At 43.4% G+C, this 14,733-nt stretch overlaps 1 protein-coding gene across 13 annotated transcripts in view; it reads left to right on the forward strand.

Moving 5' to 3' along the window:
• The window catches only part of RNF220 (ring finger protein 220), a 221,322-nt gene that overhangs the window by 198,107 nt on the left and 8,482 nt on the right, over positions 1–14,733 (forward strand). For 12 of the 13 annotated variants that reach the window (XM_086841306.1, XM_086841300.1, XM_086841304.1 and 9 more), the window contains 2 exons: positions 11,130–11,238; positions 12,370–12,444. In XM_086841306.1, coding sequence (XP_086697432.1) covers positions 11,130–11,238; positions 12,370–12,444 — 184 coding nt within the window. Of the gene's footprint in view, positions 1–11,129; positions 11,239–12,369; positions 12,445–13,857; positions 13,984–14,733 lie in introns of those variants that run through there. The other variant, XM_086841297.1, reaches the window with a different exon arrangement.

Genomic DNA, 14,733 nt, shown 5'->3' on the forward strand with positions numbered 1-14,733 from the left:
CTTGTTGGGAAGGGGGCTGTGGTTTTGTTTTTTTTTTTCTTTCTTGTAAAACAAATCTTGTTTCTGATTCTGCTTGGCCCCAGCCATGCTGCCCGCATAATAGCAAACCCGGACATAAGGCTGTTTAAGTGAGTATGCTACCTCTGCTCTGAACCTTGCAATACAAGCCTGCCAAGCATTAAATCCCTTTATAATTATCTTCTTTATATAACACTTCATGCTTATCATGCTTCATTGGATGAGACGCTTGTTGGGTTAAAAAGAGGGTTTTAGAGACAAAAAGCAATTGTATTTGTTTTATTTTTCCTGTCTCTTCTTTCTTTCCCCCACCTCACCTCTTTCCAATCCAGCTGTTTTGAAATGTTGGCTCTGGAGGCACAGCAGCACAAGGGGGAGCATCAGTTAAACAAAGTTTAGATTTGGGTCCTTGTGCAAAGAGACAGGCATGTGAGAGCGGTCAGGGAGGTAGCCGTGTCTGTTGGGGAGACCCTACTCCCAGGCAGACACGTCCAGGTGGGAGCAGAGTGCAAAGCCAGAGGATTAGCAGAGGCCTGAAAGGGAAGGAGCCATGCTTAAGCTGGTATGTCTAAGCTGGTATGTTGGAGGAAAACAGAAGCTGTTGAGAATTCACACCACAGGATAAGCACTACCCAGCCCTTCTTCAGTGTCACACCATTAATAGGCTTTGATGGGAGACAAGAACGTCTCATAGCAAAGACAGAATTAAAAAATTAACTTGAGTCATAAATGAACTAACCCTTTGTGCTCTGCTAAGCTGAGAGCATGATGCTGCTGGTGGGTCCACTACTAGAGCAGCCCATGTGAACTTGGGAGAGGATTCAGGACACTGAACTGAAGTGTGGGATTGTCGAAGGCTGAAAAAGAGCTGCTGGGCTGTGCTGCTTGTGTCCAGATTTTTATCTTCATTAGATTTTACTCCTTTTCAGTAATTCAGTGGTATGTAATACTGTGTTTGCACTGTATACTGGTGTTGAAAGGGTATGGAGATAGATGCTTCATTTCTCTATGAAGTGAGGCTTTGGCATTACTTCTTCCTCTGGGATGTGACAGTGGAGAGCAGAGTGCTGGGCTCTGTTTTTTTATTCTGCTTCCCTCTTTCAACTTTTGGAGAGAAGTTGCATGTGCCAATAATGGTTTCAAACATGATAACCACTATGCAAAGTGAAATTGTATCAGCGTCCGGTTCTTCCCTGGCCAGTGGTTAATGAAGCTCAGCGAGGCAGGCTGTGACTGTACAAGCTCCTGTACAGACCTGGGGTAGGTGGTATCTCTATTTAGTGCAGCGTTGTCCAGAGGTTTGGCCTAATTTCATGCCTTGAGGTAGTTTTCTATAGATTTTAACTTCTTCATATGGGAAGGAACTCTTATTTCTGTTAAACCTGTGTTGTTTTAAAGCTGAAGCATCTGCAAACCCATGGGATCTGCTGGCTTTCAGGGGCAGTAGGTTCTGTATCCCTGTCCCATAACTGGTGAAAAACCTAGGATGGAATTTTATTCCTGCGTTGGGGGCGCGGTTTAGGCAACCTTGCAATTTATGTCTCTTTGCCTACCCCTTCTTTTCTTTTTTCTTTTCTTAGTTTCAGAAATGCTGTTAACTTTAATTTGTAGAGTTGCTTCCTGGGAATGAAAAATCAATGGGGGGCTATCGCAGTGTGAAATTCGACTGTCACTATTGAGCTATAGAGTTACCAAGATGTCTTAGAAGGTAAAAAATAAATCGTGGCCCAGCAAGTGCTCAGCTGTGCTATTTCAAAGGGGATATGAGGCTGATGGTCTGTTAGAGGGTACTTCAGTTAGATGGATGATGATTCCCTGTGAAATATTGGAGTTATTCCATAGGTAAGAAAAACTTTAGCTTATAAAACACAAACAGCTGCCTTCTAGCAGACAAATTCTGCCCTTAGATGTGTGAGCAGCTTGTCAGAGAGATGACTCGTCCCTAAAATTAGCCTGTGGTGTTTAACATTATCTCTGATGTAGCATTGTGGATCTTGCCATGTTCCTTCTGAAAATACTTTGAGGATGTGACTGTTTATTCACATCCCTTAGCTATGCTGCAAGAATTAAGAGGCAGGGACTGATACTATTTTTTTTAGGAAACGCTTGTGTGGTGCCCAGATGCTCTCAAGAGAAAAGTAACAATTATCTTTATGTAGGCTGCACTCCCTGTTTGGATGAAAATGTTCCTTTGAAGAGCAGAAAAGGGATCGTGCCCCATCCACTGCCAGTTTGCTGTCTCTCTCCTGCATCTGCTGCGGGGCAGCCCTGGCTGCACAGGCTGGCTGTGTGCTGGTGGTGACAGGGCTACTGCTTTCCTTGGCACTCACTGACCATTGTGGCAGGACTCAGTAAGTGTTTGTGTTATGCCAGCTGCTGTGTGACAACAGGATGGTTGTAATTACAGCTCTTGGTTGTTTATGCATTTCTTAGGCTACAGTTAGTAAGTATAAATATGAAATAGTAGTTTAAAAAGGACCAGTTTTGTTAGTTCTCATTAAACCATGTCTGGGACAACTGTAGAGTGAGTAATTATTTCTCTTACACTTGCATGCACAGTTGCAGTACCACTGAGGGGTGCTTACTGCTGCAAGGAGTGCTAAGTCACATTTAGTTGAAGCTTGGTAAAGATTTCCCAAGGAATTTAATGACAGAAGAATTCATTGTGCTTTCATATGTCCTTCGCCTCTGTAATACAGAACCCAGCACTGCCTTTACAGAAGCAAAGTAATAGCAAGTAATATAATTAAAGTAGTTTAATATCCATGTTGATTTTTTGTCCCCACTTCGATACTTTTGTCGATGCTTTTCCTCACCTTACAACTCACTGCTACAGGCACTTTCATCCGATTTCTCCATTATCTTGTTTCTTCATTTTTGATGATTTTGTCTGCAAAAAGCTGTTGTTACCCACACAGTTGCATAAGCATTCCTGCTTTTGCCTCAGATATCTGGCTCATGACCTGTCCTTCCACTGCACTGCTGGTTTCCTTTTCTAGCTCTGGGACCACAGTTGGTTATATGATACTAATGTGCTCTGGACTCCTTTAATAGCCTTGTGTTTCTTTTTGAAGGCACGATTACCTTAAATGATGCTAATTCTGATCCTTTCTTTCCCTGTGAAGGAAACAGCTACAGTGTAAAAGTTCTAGGGCGGCAGCAGCAGTTGTAGGAAGCCGTCTGGAGGATGTGTTATCACACTGCCCTTGTGTGCCGCCAATCAGCAGTCATGAATGGAGGTTCTGGAAAGCATATCACCTCCACAGTAAAGCCCTTAAAAGGCTATAGATGAATCCGAGTGCTGCTGTAGTAGCATAGATATTTCCTGTTTATTTCGGTCGTTTGGATGGGGGCCATGGGAGTAGAAGACATTTATTTAATTGCTCACAGAGGCTGGCTGCAAGACTCAGCTGCATGTTCAACCTTCTGAGCAACTTTCAGCCCTAGGAATTTGCTATTCCTCTTTCACTTCATGGATATTTTATAATTTTGTGCCCTGTTCGTCGAACCAAAGCTACCAATAATCCCAGACCAGCTCCAGGCCACAGTAAGATGACAAGTTACAGCTGCCATAAGTCTTCCAGTAGCAAAATAGACCTGCCTAGCTATACATGAAGCTTGGTCATAATCCAAACATGTTTACTTGTGGATGGGGGCAAGTGTCTGTAGGCTGGAACCTTTATCCTGTGTGCCTCAGCAAGAAGAGGAGCTGCATTTTCCATTTCCACCTCCTGCCTTTTGTGGCCCTTCTATTAAAGTAAAGACCACAATGCACCTTCACAGATCTGTTAGAAATACAAATGGGGTCTCCAGGATGAAGGATACATTTGAAAAGTGAATCAAGATAATAACACATTAGATGAGTAATTATTTCTCTTTAGGAACATTGTTTAGAGAATCATTTTCTGATTCAGCCAGTGCTGCCTCAACAAAACCTTGCTGCAGTAAACTACTTTTCCATAGCATGGCTTTTTTCTTTATCGCCAAAGCTGCTCCAGTAAAGCAATGGGATTGCATTTATTTTCTCTTTGGAACAGGGAACATAGTCTCTAAATCTAATCAGAATGACCTATGCATTCTTTCGCCCAGCTTTCATGTCGAACCATAATTGCTCAAATGGCACATTTAAAATTTTGGCGCAAGCTCAGACTTTCACTCGCCGCCTTTTTAAATCAGTCCCAGTGGCCAGTGGATACTGTGTAGCCCTACAAATGCATCTAAACATGCTGACTCCGGGGCTCCTTCTATTCTGAATGATCAGCGGTGCCATCTGTCTCTGTTTTGATTGGGGCTGAGCACATGTGTCCCAGGAAAACACAGGCCAAAAAAAGGGAAGAGAAAGAGCCAGCGCCTGAATTTACTTCCCGCTTCTGTAAAGACATTGTTGGGTTCTGTGTTATGGAGGCGGGGGAGATATGAAAGCAAAATGAATTCTTCTGTCATTAAATTCTTCAGGGAATCTTTACCCAAGTCCCTACTAAATGCAGCTTAAAATGCGTTCTTGCAGTGGTAAGCTCCCCTCAGTGGTATTGCGACGGTGCATGCAAGTGTAAGAGAAATAATTCCTCTGTGGGGAAAAAAAGAGACAACATTTTTGGTTTGCATCAAGATGAAATTAGTCAGAAGCAAACTCTGAATTTGGCAAGCAGATGCCAGAATTAACAAGTTGTGCAAGCAAGTATAAAATAGAGGCGCTTGTGACTGAGAGCGCCTCGGAGTCGTGTGTGTGTGTGCCCTTGCATGCACCCTGCTCCAAATTCACAACTTAGAACACGGAAATTAGAATGGGGAACATTGCATTATTCATAACTTGGCAACCAGAAGCCAGGGCACTTTGCCAGAGTAAACTATTCTCTATAATTACAGGTGAAGCAACATTCTTTAATATCTTACAATACAAAAACATACATTAATCAAGGAAAAAGGGCTTTTTTTTCCTAGAGGACAATAAATTAGCATCCTTGCCAATTTCCTCAATACATGTGACAACGTTTTACAGGATTATAAGTCAGCCTCTTTAAAGGAGGTTAGTCTAAAAACAAATAAACCAAATAAATGAGATTTTTAGCTAAATAAAGGGGAAGCCAACTCCTAAAACACTGATGTCTTGCCAGGAGATTTGCTTTTAGCATTGGCAGTCTTGCAGACCCTTTACAGGGTCTAAACTTCACTTGGTGTGATTTGACATGGCTCTTCCGCAAACAGCTTTGCTGGGCAGTTTTCTACATCAAGGCATGCAAGCCCCTTCTGCTATAACCAGCTCATCTACTGAAATAAAATCTCAGTACGTTATGCCAGTCTGGTAGCCCACATGTTGTGGGGTGATTCACAGTCAATCTGCCACCAGTGCCTGAGTGCCCACCCTGGGCTTCTTCCAGAGACTTAAGATACTGAAAATGCCTGAGCTGTATCTGTTTTCTTTTAAAGCCACCTGTCACTTTCCTTTTTAAAAACTTAGGTGTCAGTTTAAGTGTTTTTCTTGTTAGTAGCAAAGGGGCTTTTTCAGCTTTATGTTATGTTCTTGCATTCCAGTAAGTGTAAAAGTCCTTTCAGTCTATGGATCTCCCACTGACTTCAGTGCTGCTCACCCACATCTGCCAAAATAAATTCTCTGTATCTTTAGCTCTTGTACTTGCTGCAGGTGATGCTTGCTAAATTGGAAGTGGGGGGCAGATTATTTCATCAGGTTGAAAATGAAAGCAGATCTTATCCCCAAAACCATAGGGGTGCTTATAGATAATATTTGAAACTCAGGTAGTGAGGTAGCTGTGTTCAAGACAATGTATGAGTGAGAGCTGAGACAGCATCACTGTGATCTGCCGTTCTACTCCTGGGTGTCACAGAGCTGTGCACAGCATGTTACAGGCTAATGAAACAGGGTCTCTTCTCTGAAAGAATTGCCCTCTCACCCAGATGTAAATTGGCTATGAGAGAAGGCTTGCAATTGCATCATTGTGCACTGATGTTGGGGTCATTTTATCAAGTCTTGAAGATTTGTACCCCACAAAGCAAGGACTGCACCAGGCTTTCTCTCCTGCAGTGTAGTAGTGGTTATGATAATTGTCATCTACAGCTGAGGTTGGATATGGCCTGGGGCAATTTCTCTGCTCCTGGAATCTTACTTTAGCTTGACTTTGCCTTCAAAGCATCGACCAGTCTGTTTCTAATATTTATGATATGTAAGCTGCTAGTGACATGACCTCTGCCCTTGGTGCAGGGAGGTGGCATGTATGTTCTGCTTGGTTCTCCACTTTGGACAAGGGAGGATAAAGGCTTTGTTTAAAAATAAATACATCACTTTCAGGTTTGTCAGTGGTACTGTACATTTTCCTCTCTGCCACTCTGTGTTTACAGGCACAGGAAAGCAAAAATAAATGTATGAGGAAGAGAGAAGGTCAGAATATCAAGTGTCAAAAGTAGCCCATGAAATTTTATTGGTGGTGCATTTAATCAGTGCTAAGCGTTTTTTACAAGATACATACAAACAGTGGAATTGTAAAAATTTATGGAATGCTGTGTACAGTGTAGCCATTTATGAAGAAAGGAAAATTTATATCCAGTTGAAATAAACCAAAGGGGAATGTTTTATGGAGACTGTTCAACAGCAGGATACATTAAATGAGATCCGGATAAGATGAGGATGGGGTATTTGCAGGGTCTTCTTTGAGGTGTTTTCGTGCTTCTTCTGTAGCTAACAGTTTGCATCTTTCTGTGGCTCTCAAATAGTCAGGATGCTGGATGCAGGGACAGTGTGGTGTTTGTGTTTTTCTGTACAGTGGAAAGGAAACACAAGTGAACAGCTGCTACTGGTATCTGTGGTAAAAGGCTCTCACTCTTGGGCTTGTTCCAGTACAACAGTTTCTTGAGCAGCCCTTAATACCCAGCTGGGAAGGGTTAACTGAAGCCAATCACACTGACATCAGCATTTTTTTGTTTCCTTTTTGGTCCAGTATTTTGTTGATGATAAAGCACAGACTTAGTCAATTGAGAGATTCCAGAGCTGCAGAATCAGAGATAATTTAATTAACGGAATTGCTTGTGATTGCCCACTGGGACAGCGGGTAGGAATTGCTCAATTTAATTTGGAGAAACAAAGATCACATGCATGCTAATGTTTAACAAATAACCAGTGTTTGGGTTAAAGTTTTTTAGCGAAGAGGGGGGTGGTCATTTCCCAGGGGAGATTTCCCAGGGGGCAATTGCTGCTCTAAGCTACAGATAGGTCCTTTTTCCTCTTCCATAGTATTTCTGTGCACTTCTCTGGCCTTTTACCTGAAAAAGGCAAGGATTTTCTCAGAGAAAGTGTTCTTACTTTCAGTGCTCAGGGGAAAATGCTATGAACGGTAGAAAAATATGCATTGGCCACAAAGACTGAAAATTATCACATGCTGTCTGCCCAGTCTCACAGACTTGCTTCTTGATATGCAGCATCCTCAGCTGTGACTGCCAAGGCATGGAAGACTTGACCACAAAGTCCAGGGAGAAGTACAGGACCGAGCTTCTTCCACAAGGAGTCTTCCCTTCCTGTTTTTGCTCTTGTACAAACATTCTCACTCAGGCTCCCCTGCGTGTGCTGGTGTCACAGCAAGTCTCTACTCCAGGATGGAGGTGCCCTCTTAATATGTCGTCAGCCAGTTCTCACACCTGCTGGAGAAGCATGAGCACTGGGGCTCAAGGTATAGCTCTTGGCAGCAGTTGTGCTCAGCAGGTCGCTCTGGAGGCTGATAAATGACGTTATCCAAACACGTCAAATCAGGGCGCTGAGGCGCAAAATTGTTAAGAGTCCTCCTGCATCCAACATGAGGTCAAGGCAAAGCAGAGAGCCAATTCCTTCTCTGTAATTCCCTCTGCCTCACTTGGCAGGGTAACTTGTACACAGCCTTCCCCTGTCCATGGCACTTGGCTTTCTGACCCTCGCTCCACCCTGGCGTTACCCTGTAAAAATTCTGCCCAAGGCTGCTCCCAGCTGCGTCCAGGCAAGCGCACAAAAGGTGCACACGAGAGGGAATCCTGAGGGAGTTCCCAAGATTGCTGTTGCAGGAAGAGTTGTTCCTAAGTGATGCTTATCTTTAGGATACAAGCAGCAGGTTGACGGTAAAATGACACTAAATGGAATGGCATGTGTCCCAGATGCGCTGGCCACCACAGGAGCCAGACACATGGGAAGTGACTCTCGTCTTTATTCCATCCCTGGAGGTAGTTTCAGTTTCCTTTATTTACTAATGTTCTCCCTATTTCCCTTGACCTCATTTCCTCCAGCTTTTCCGACGCAACCATGCAATTATCACTCACTTTGGGTTGACCCTTGGCTGCCACATCCCTTGTTGCTACTGCTCTGAGAGGTTTTCCTGAAATCTCAAGTGCAAAATATTCACTTACGGCCAAAACTCTTAGCTCTCATGTGAAGTAGGAGCTGTGTCTTCATCTGTGCTGTGCGTCAGGATTTGTCCTGTGAGCTTGTTTAGCAGGGACAACATGTGGAGTTTAAATTCTGTCATAGCTGAGCTTTGATTAGTGCTGGGAGATATCACAGTGGCTGAAGCTCCCTCTCTTACCAATGCACCCCAGTCTTGTTAATAAATGTATATTTAACAATGTCTGGAGCGTATGAAGTGATAATAACTAAATCAATACCTCCCACATTGATTGTCCAGGATCCCTACAGCGTGACGCACGCAGCGGTGTGGTAATTTTCCAGCTAACTAGCACCCTGATCTACAGCCCTCCTATTGATTGGCCATTGTATCAGGCAGCCTCTGAGCATTATTGCTTATGCCTCTATTCAGCCTCCTTTTCTGATTCATTCGTTTATTACTGGACAGGTGCGATTATCTCAGAGACTTTCCGAAACTGGCCAATGGGGGTCAGATGTTTAGATTTCTATAAACAAACCATTTTCTATCTTTTCAAGTTGTTGCAGTGGCAAATTTTTCCTTTTCAAGTTTTGACTATTACTGGGCTGGGACTGGGGATGAGTGGGCATTTGTTTGTATCTGCTCAAAGAATCAACTTTTCCCTTTCCTTTCTGAGTTGCCCACCCATCTGAGGAGGACATGTAGGTCCACAGATGGTAAAAGGAGAATTTAGCAAGGGTTGAGGTTCTGTTTACCACCTGCTTTTGGTAGGAGTCGCACTCGCTGCCTTTACACCTCCAGTGCCTTTGTGCATGCAGGAAGGAGAAATGGATTCCGTGAAGTCAAATTCAACTGCAGTCTTCAGCCAGCATCAGTTCAACAGTGGGCCAGACTGGAAAAGAAACAATTTTCTCAGCCAACAATAATCTTCAAGCTATAAATAAATAAATCTGTTTCTTCCTTGGACAAAACTAACACCTTTCTAGACTTTCTTTGAAAACACTAGCAACTCTTCCTTGAGGGTGAGAACTCAAGCTGGGATATGGTAATAATTCATACCAATGAGCAGGAGCAAGTGGGTGTTATCACAGCAGGGAGGACTGTCTCCTACTGAAACTCTTTCATCGTGCTCCAAAGAATATTTATGGATTCCAAGACTTGAATCCACAGTGTCCCTGTCCCCAGACAGTCCTCACCCACTAGGCTATCATAGGACATTTGTATTTCTGTACCTTTTTTGCAGTTCTAAAACTGTTACCATTTTCTGGCAGCTGTCACTTGCAATGAATCTCCTTCTGATGAAGATCTCAGCTAGCTCGTGCAGAGCGTGTCTCATCAGTACAAAGGCAGGAGTGAAGTTGAAGGAGCTTTGTAACAGTGGTAGTTAACCATATACATTTCAGCAGCGTCACTTTCTTCTGAAGTGTCATAATTGGGAAAATCACCCAAAATCTATTTGACTAGTTCTGTTACCAAAGCCTTGGGAAAAGCCATCAGAACCAGCTTGTGGGAGATACCCCAGGTCCCTCCCTGCATGCTAGCGACAAGTGACTAATGAACAAAGGAGTGAGTACCTGCCTGCAGCTAGAGTGCTGAGATTGCAGCTCACTTTACTGGTTGTAGTAATTCCACTAGACCTGTGCTGTAGACACCTGTTGATGAATCATCCTCTAAAAAGGTAGAAGACATAGATGCCACTTGGGTTATCTTGTGATTGATGATGCAGCTTCTGGTGTCGAGATGCTTTTCAGATTCTTCTGAGCTGGAGTCTGCCTGGAGATGCCAGAAATTCACTGACACATGTGAAAATTGTTGGTTTTGTTTTTATTCAAGAAAGTGAGAGCTTTTATGTCAATGCTCTAAATCTTTTCTGGGGAATACTTGAGGGCCCCTCCCTATGGCTGCACTGAGTAGAAATCGGATTTTGCAGCATACTGGAATGATGCATCCTTGTCTGTATTGCTCCCTGCATTTCATTTGCTAAGCATTGCTGTCTGCCCTTGCTTTTAGATTGGCAACTTGCTCTTTTCACCAGCCTTGCAGAACCGTGAAAATACACTTGCCTGGCCTCAGCACAGTGCCTCTGTGACAAAAGAGATAATGCTGCCCATCAAAAAATGACCCTAGGAAGTAGGAAAGCTGAGACTGTAAAGCTGCCTTTATAGCCACCCTGTTGGCACCATGTCCATTTCTTTTGGTTTCTCCCTTCTTTCAGTGTTAGAATCAAAAAGCTGTGGCTTTCATTTATATAAGCCGTTGTGTTGATCCTGTGTAATGAGCTGATTTTGCATTTCACGATGCTGATGACCAGCAAAGGCCTCCATTCCCTAAGGGAAAGAACAGCTCCTATTGCCCACAAAAAGTTATCTCAGCAGATTTAAAACAACATACAGAACTTTGTCTCAAGCATGTGGTCCTAAGGAATCTCTTAAGGGAGGCAAGAAAAAAAGGCAGAAAACAAACAAAAAAAATATGCAACAAAAGTATCTATTCTTTAAATGTCTGTCTTGCTCTGTATGAAGCTGGCAACCCCAGCACTGGTTGTGTTCTTTTGTGATGTGTTTGGAAGTGTTTAGAAAGGCACTTTAAAGAATTCACACTAGGCTTTTTGGGAATTCTTTTTTAACCCAAGCTGGATGTATTAGTTTGGGATTTGATGCAGTTTCCTGTGCAGTACCTGTTGTGGGATCCTTTTTCCCAAAAACTCTTAACAGTTTTTTGTGCTCAGTGATGTTCACTCTTCATCATCTTTTGCAGAATTACAGAAGACTCTGCAGTGACAACATTTGAAGCGTTAAAGGCTCGTGTCCGTGAGTTAGAAAGGCAGCTTTCCCGTGGGGACCGCTATAAATGTCTCATTTGCATGGTGAGTAGCACTCCACTCGTGGTAATGAATCAGAAATGTCTTGGTATCTCTGCTGAGGAAGGGAGAAGCTTTTCTTTTTCAGGCAGACTGGGGGAACTCATCACCAATTAGCCTTCCAAATTAAGGTCTTAGCTACTCAAATTTCTGTATGAATTACATTGTCTCACTGGTATTTGTAGCTGTCCCTCTGTATCAGGGGCAAGATACTTGCACAACTTCTGAAGGCTCTGCCTTCCTGTAGAAAACTCCCAGATACCAGTATCCTTTTCCTGCACATGCAAATTGAGGTACAAAGGAGAGAGCAGAATCTGTGATCAGAGACTCAACTCTGATTTGGCAACAGGGATGTTCCTGAGTATTTAAAAGTTGCCAGAGTCCTGCGTGCTCACTGGTGATGCTGTGGCCTTCCTCAGAAAGGACAGCAGCTCCCTCTGATGGTCTAAGCCTGCAGGGCTCTACGTCTCCTATTGGGTTTGTGTTCTGCTGAGGGCAGAACATTCTGCTTGGTGGAGAGCTCCCGCTGCAACTTCAGCTTCATGCACAGGCTTCTCTCTCCCAGCCAGCTCACAGTTTGGAGGTGTGTGAGTGCAGTCCTCGTCACTCGTCCCACAGAAGGGACAACAGCTTGCTGCTGTTTTCCAGAGGTTTGTTAGCAATGGTAGAAGATATTTGAGAAGGCATGTCTGCTGAAATAGCAGCAGCATTCTTGGGATGTAGTTACGCTGTTCCTGCAGAGCTGAGTTGTGATATGGGTTGATCTTACCCTCTCACTGGTTTTCATATGATCTGGTTACCTTTCTGATGAGAATAATGGCAGGTGGCCAGAGCAACTTCAGATGCTTTTGCGATAACTGTGCTGAGCCAGGTCATCACTTGAGTGGATTATGTTGGAACTTCCAACAGGAGTTCTGGGAAGCCAAGAAAAGGGATTGAAGGAGATTTTCTGACACTTCATGCAGGCATTACAAACATACAACTTACATACTACACAAGTTGATTATTTTAACTTAACTTCTTAAACAAAATACAAGACAGTGTTACCCACAAAGGAAGGCATTGTGATGGGGTTGGGAGTGGAGAATCACTAGATTTCCATGCTATGGAAATAATCTGTTTGCTTCTTTTCCTCAGGACTCCTACACAATGCCCCTGACTTCTATTCAGTGCTGGCATGTGCACTGTGAAGAATGCTGGCTGCGGACTCTGGTGAGGCTCTTGACTGCTTTCTTGTTGACTTACAGCCTTTTTCCTCTCTTCGCAGATACTTTATTCTAGACTGCCACAGGGAAGGGTGCTTTTTGCTTTATTTTAAACAATCTGAGTGCTGTGCTTGCAGATTTCCCTAGCCTGGCTGTTTAACACCCCACTCTAGCTTTGACATGAGAGAGTTTTGTTTGAATCGTTGCGACCCAAGTTCTGTCCTGCCCCTTGCTTTTTCCTCCACTGCTGTGGGAAGAGATCTGTGCCAGGGACCATCTTGCCTTTCATTAATTTCCTGTGGGGCATCCATGCAGAGAGGTAAAGCTGTGAGAATGGAGGCCAAACCCACTGAGATTTCATGGAATGGGTAGCTTCTGAGAAACATAATATTCCCCTGAAACAAAGAGAATCATCTTCAGGAGAGAGGATATGGAAGGGAGCTTTTATAATGTGAATCTATATTTTTTAGGTTATTTGGAATAGCACTGTGTGGTTTTCAAGCATATGCCATTCTGTTTAGAAGATTGGGAACTACCTTGAACATTGAATAGGTGACCCAGTAGAGCAGTAATTTATGCATTTATTAAAGGACATCAGGTTAAAATTTAAGGTGTTATTAAATAAATTGTTTTCTTTTCCTGTGTTAAAACTGTGGGCTTTACAATCAGTCTTTAATGTCCCCTCTGCAGCTGATTTTCAGGCTCTCATTTTGTTCAGGCTGAAGAGTGGAAAATAGTCAATTGTGCTTTCTAGTTCTCCTGTTAGCAAGATGATACAGTGTTGGGTTACAAAAAATATAAGGGAATGCCACTCCTAAAAACTTGTTCCTGTAAGGCATTACTCTGCTTTATAAAACACATTGTGTGCTTGGAATTACGATTAAGCTGATCATGCTCCTTTAAATCCTGCCTTTTAAAAGTCTAGTCCAAGAAAAGTTACCAGGATGGTGAAGTGCCTGTGGGCTTGAGTACTAATAGCAACTCAATAACTTGGCTATCCCTTGGGCTGTATTTTACAGCTCTTCAGCTACACCCCATCACTATTTACATTATACAAGCTTTTGTAAACATTTTAGCAGTATCTTATAAAAGACACACATGTGGGTATGTAGCTGTGAGGTGTCTGGATGAATATGTGCTCTGCCACCTTTGCTAACTGAAGAGTAATCTTGCCTTTCAGTGGTGCTACAAGCACAGGATAAAACACTAATTTCCTCTTCATTTTCTTTACTTTGAAGTCTTTGTCGTCTCCTCTTCCCACCAGCCTCAAGTCATCTTCTAGACTTGTGGCACCAATTTCAGGCTGTTCTTAGGTTCAGCAGCAACATAGTTCAACTTTTGTCATGTTCAGCAGTCACAGCTGCTCATGAGAATGGGGAAAGTCACTCCAGGTGCTGAGGGATTAACATTTCCCTTGCAGAAGGGAAGCCATCTCCCCCTAGAATTCCGTGAAAAAGGTGGTGATGGTGCTGGCTGTGTGTGATCTGCACGTGGCTCTTCTGCTGACCAGGCAGGCGAGATGGGAATAGTCCAGCAAGACATCATGTTAGGACTTGGCACTTGCATAGGGGAAGCAATTAATAAGTGACTACTCATGTGTTCCCCAGTCCTAGCCTCTCCCTGCAGCCCCCAATTTATTAAACCAGGCCTTTTCACAAGGCATGCTTGCACTCCCTCTCCCATCTCAAAAAAATCTCCCAGCCTGTGTTCGCATGTTTCTAATGTAACCATTAAAATGTAGCCTGAAGACAGCAATAAAAACCCTGGAACGCCTTGGTGCTTTTGTGTCTTGATCAAAGTCAATGTGTGTAATCTCGTTAAGACTGCCCTCCTTCCCCCCTCCCTTTTTATGAATTTAATGGCATACAGCAGCTGGGCTCAGTGTTTAATGCTTACCAACCTGCATTGTTCTAATTAAGGTATCTCCTTTTATTTCGGGCACAAAAGAGACTCTTGTTTTTTTTAACAAGCGAGGAGCTGTGGGATAGTGTGTGTAATAATCGCTGCTGTTACCTTTCCCTGGGTATAAAGCTGGCTCCCCAGTGGGGTTGAGAGGAGGGAGCCTGCGCGTGCAGCACACATGGAAAGACTTGGCTGGGGGAGAGGGGCAGCATTTTTCTTCTGTTGTGCAATAAACAATTTGTTGGAGTTAATAGGAGTTGGAGCAGGCGGGTTGTGTCAGGCTTCCGGCCCCTTTTGAACAATCTGGAGATCTGCCATCCATGCTGGTGAAAAGTCCCCTTTCTCCTGTGTGCCTGTGGTTCACATGCCCAGCCAAGGTCTAATATTAACTTAG

This window comes from Cyanistes caeruleus, chromosome 9, assembly GCF_971803275.1.
Source record: "Cyanistes caeruleus chromosome 9, bCyaCae1.hap1.1, whole genome shotgun sequence".
Classification (NCBI taxonomy): Eukaryota; Metazoa; Chordata; class Aves; order Passeriformes; family Paridae; genus Cyanistes; species Cyanistes caeruleus.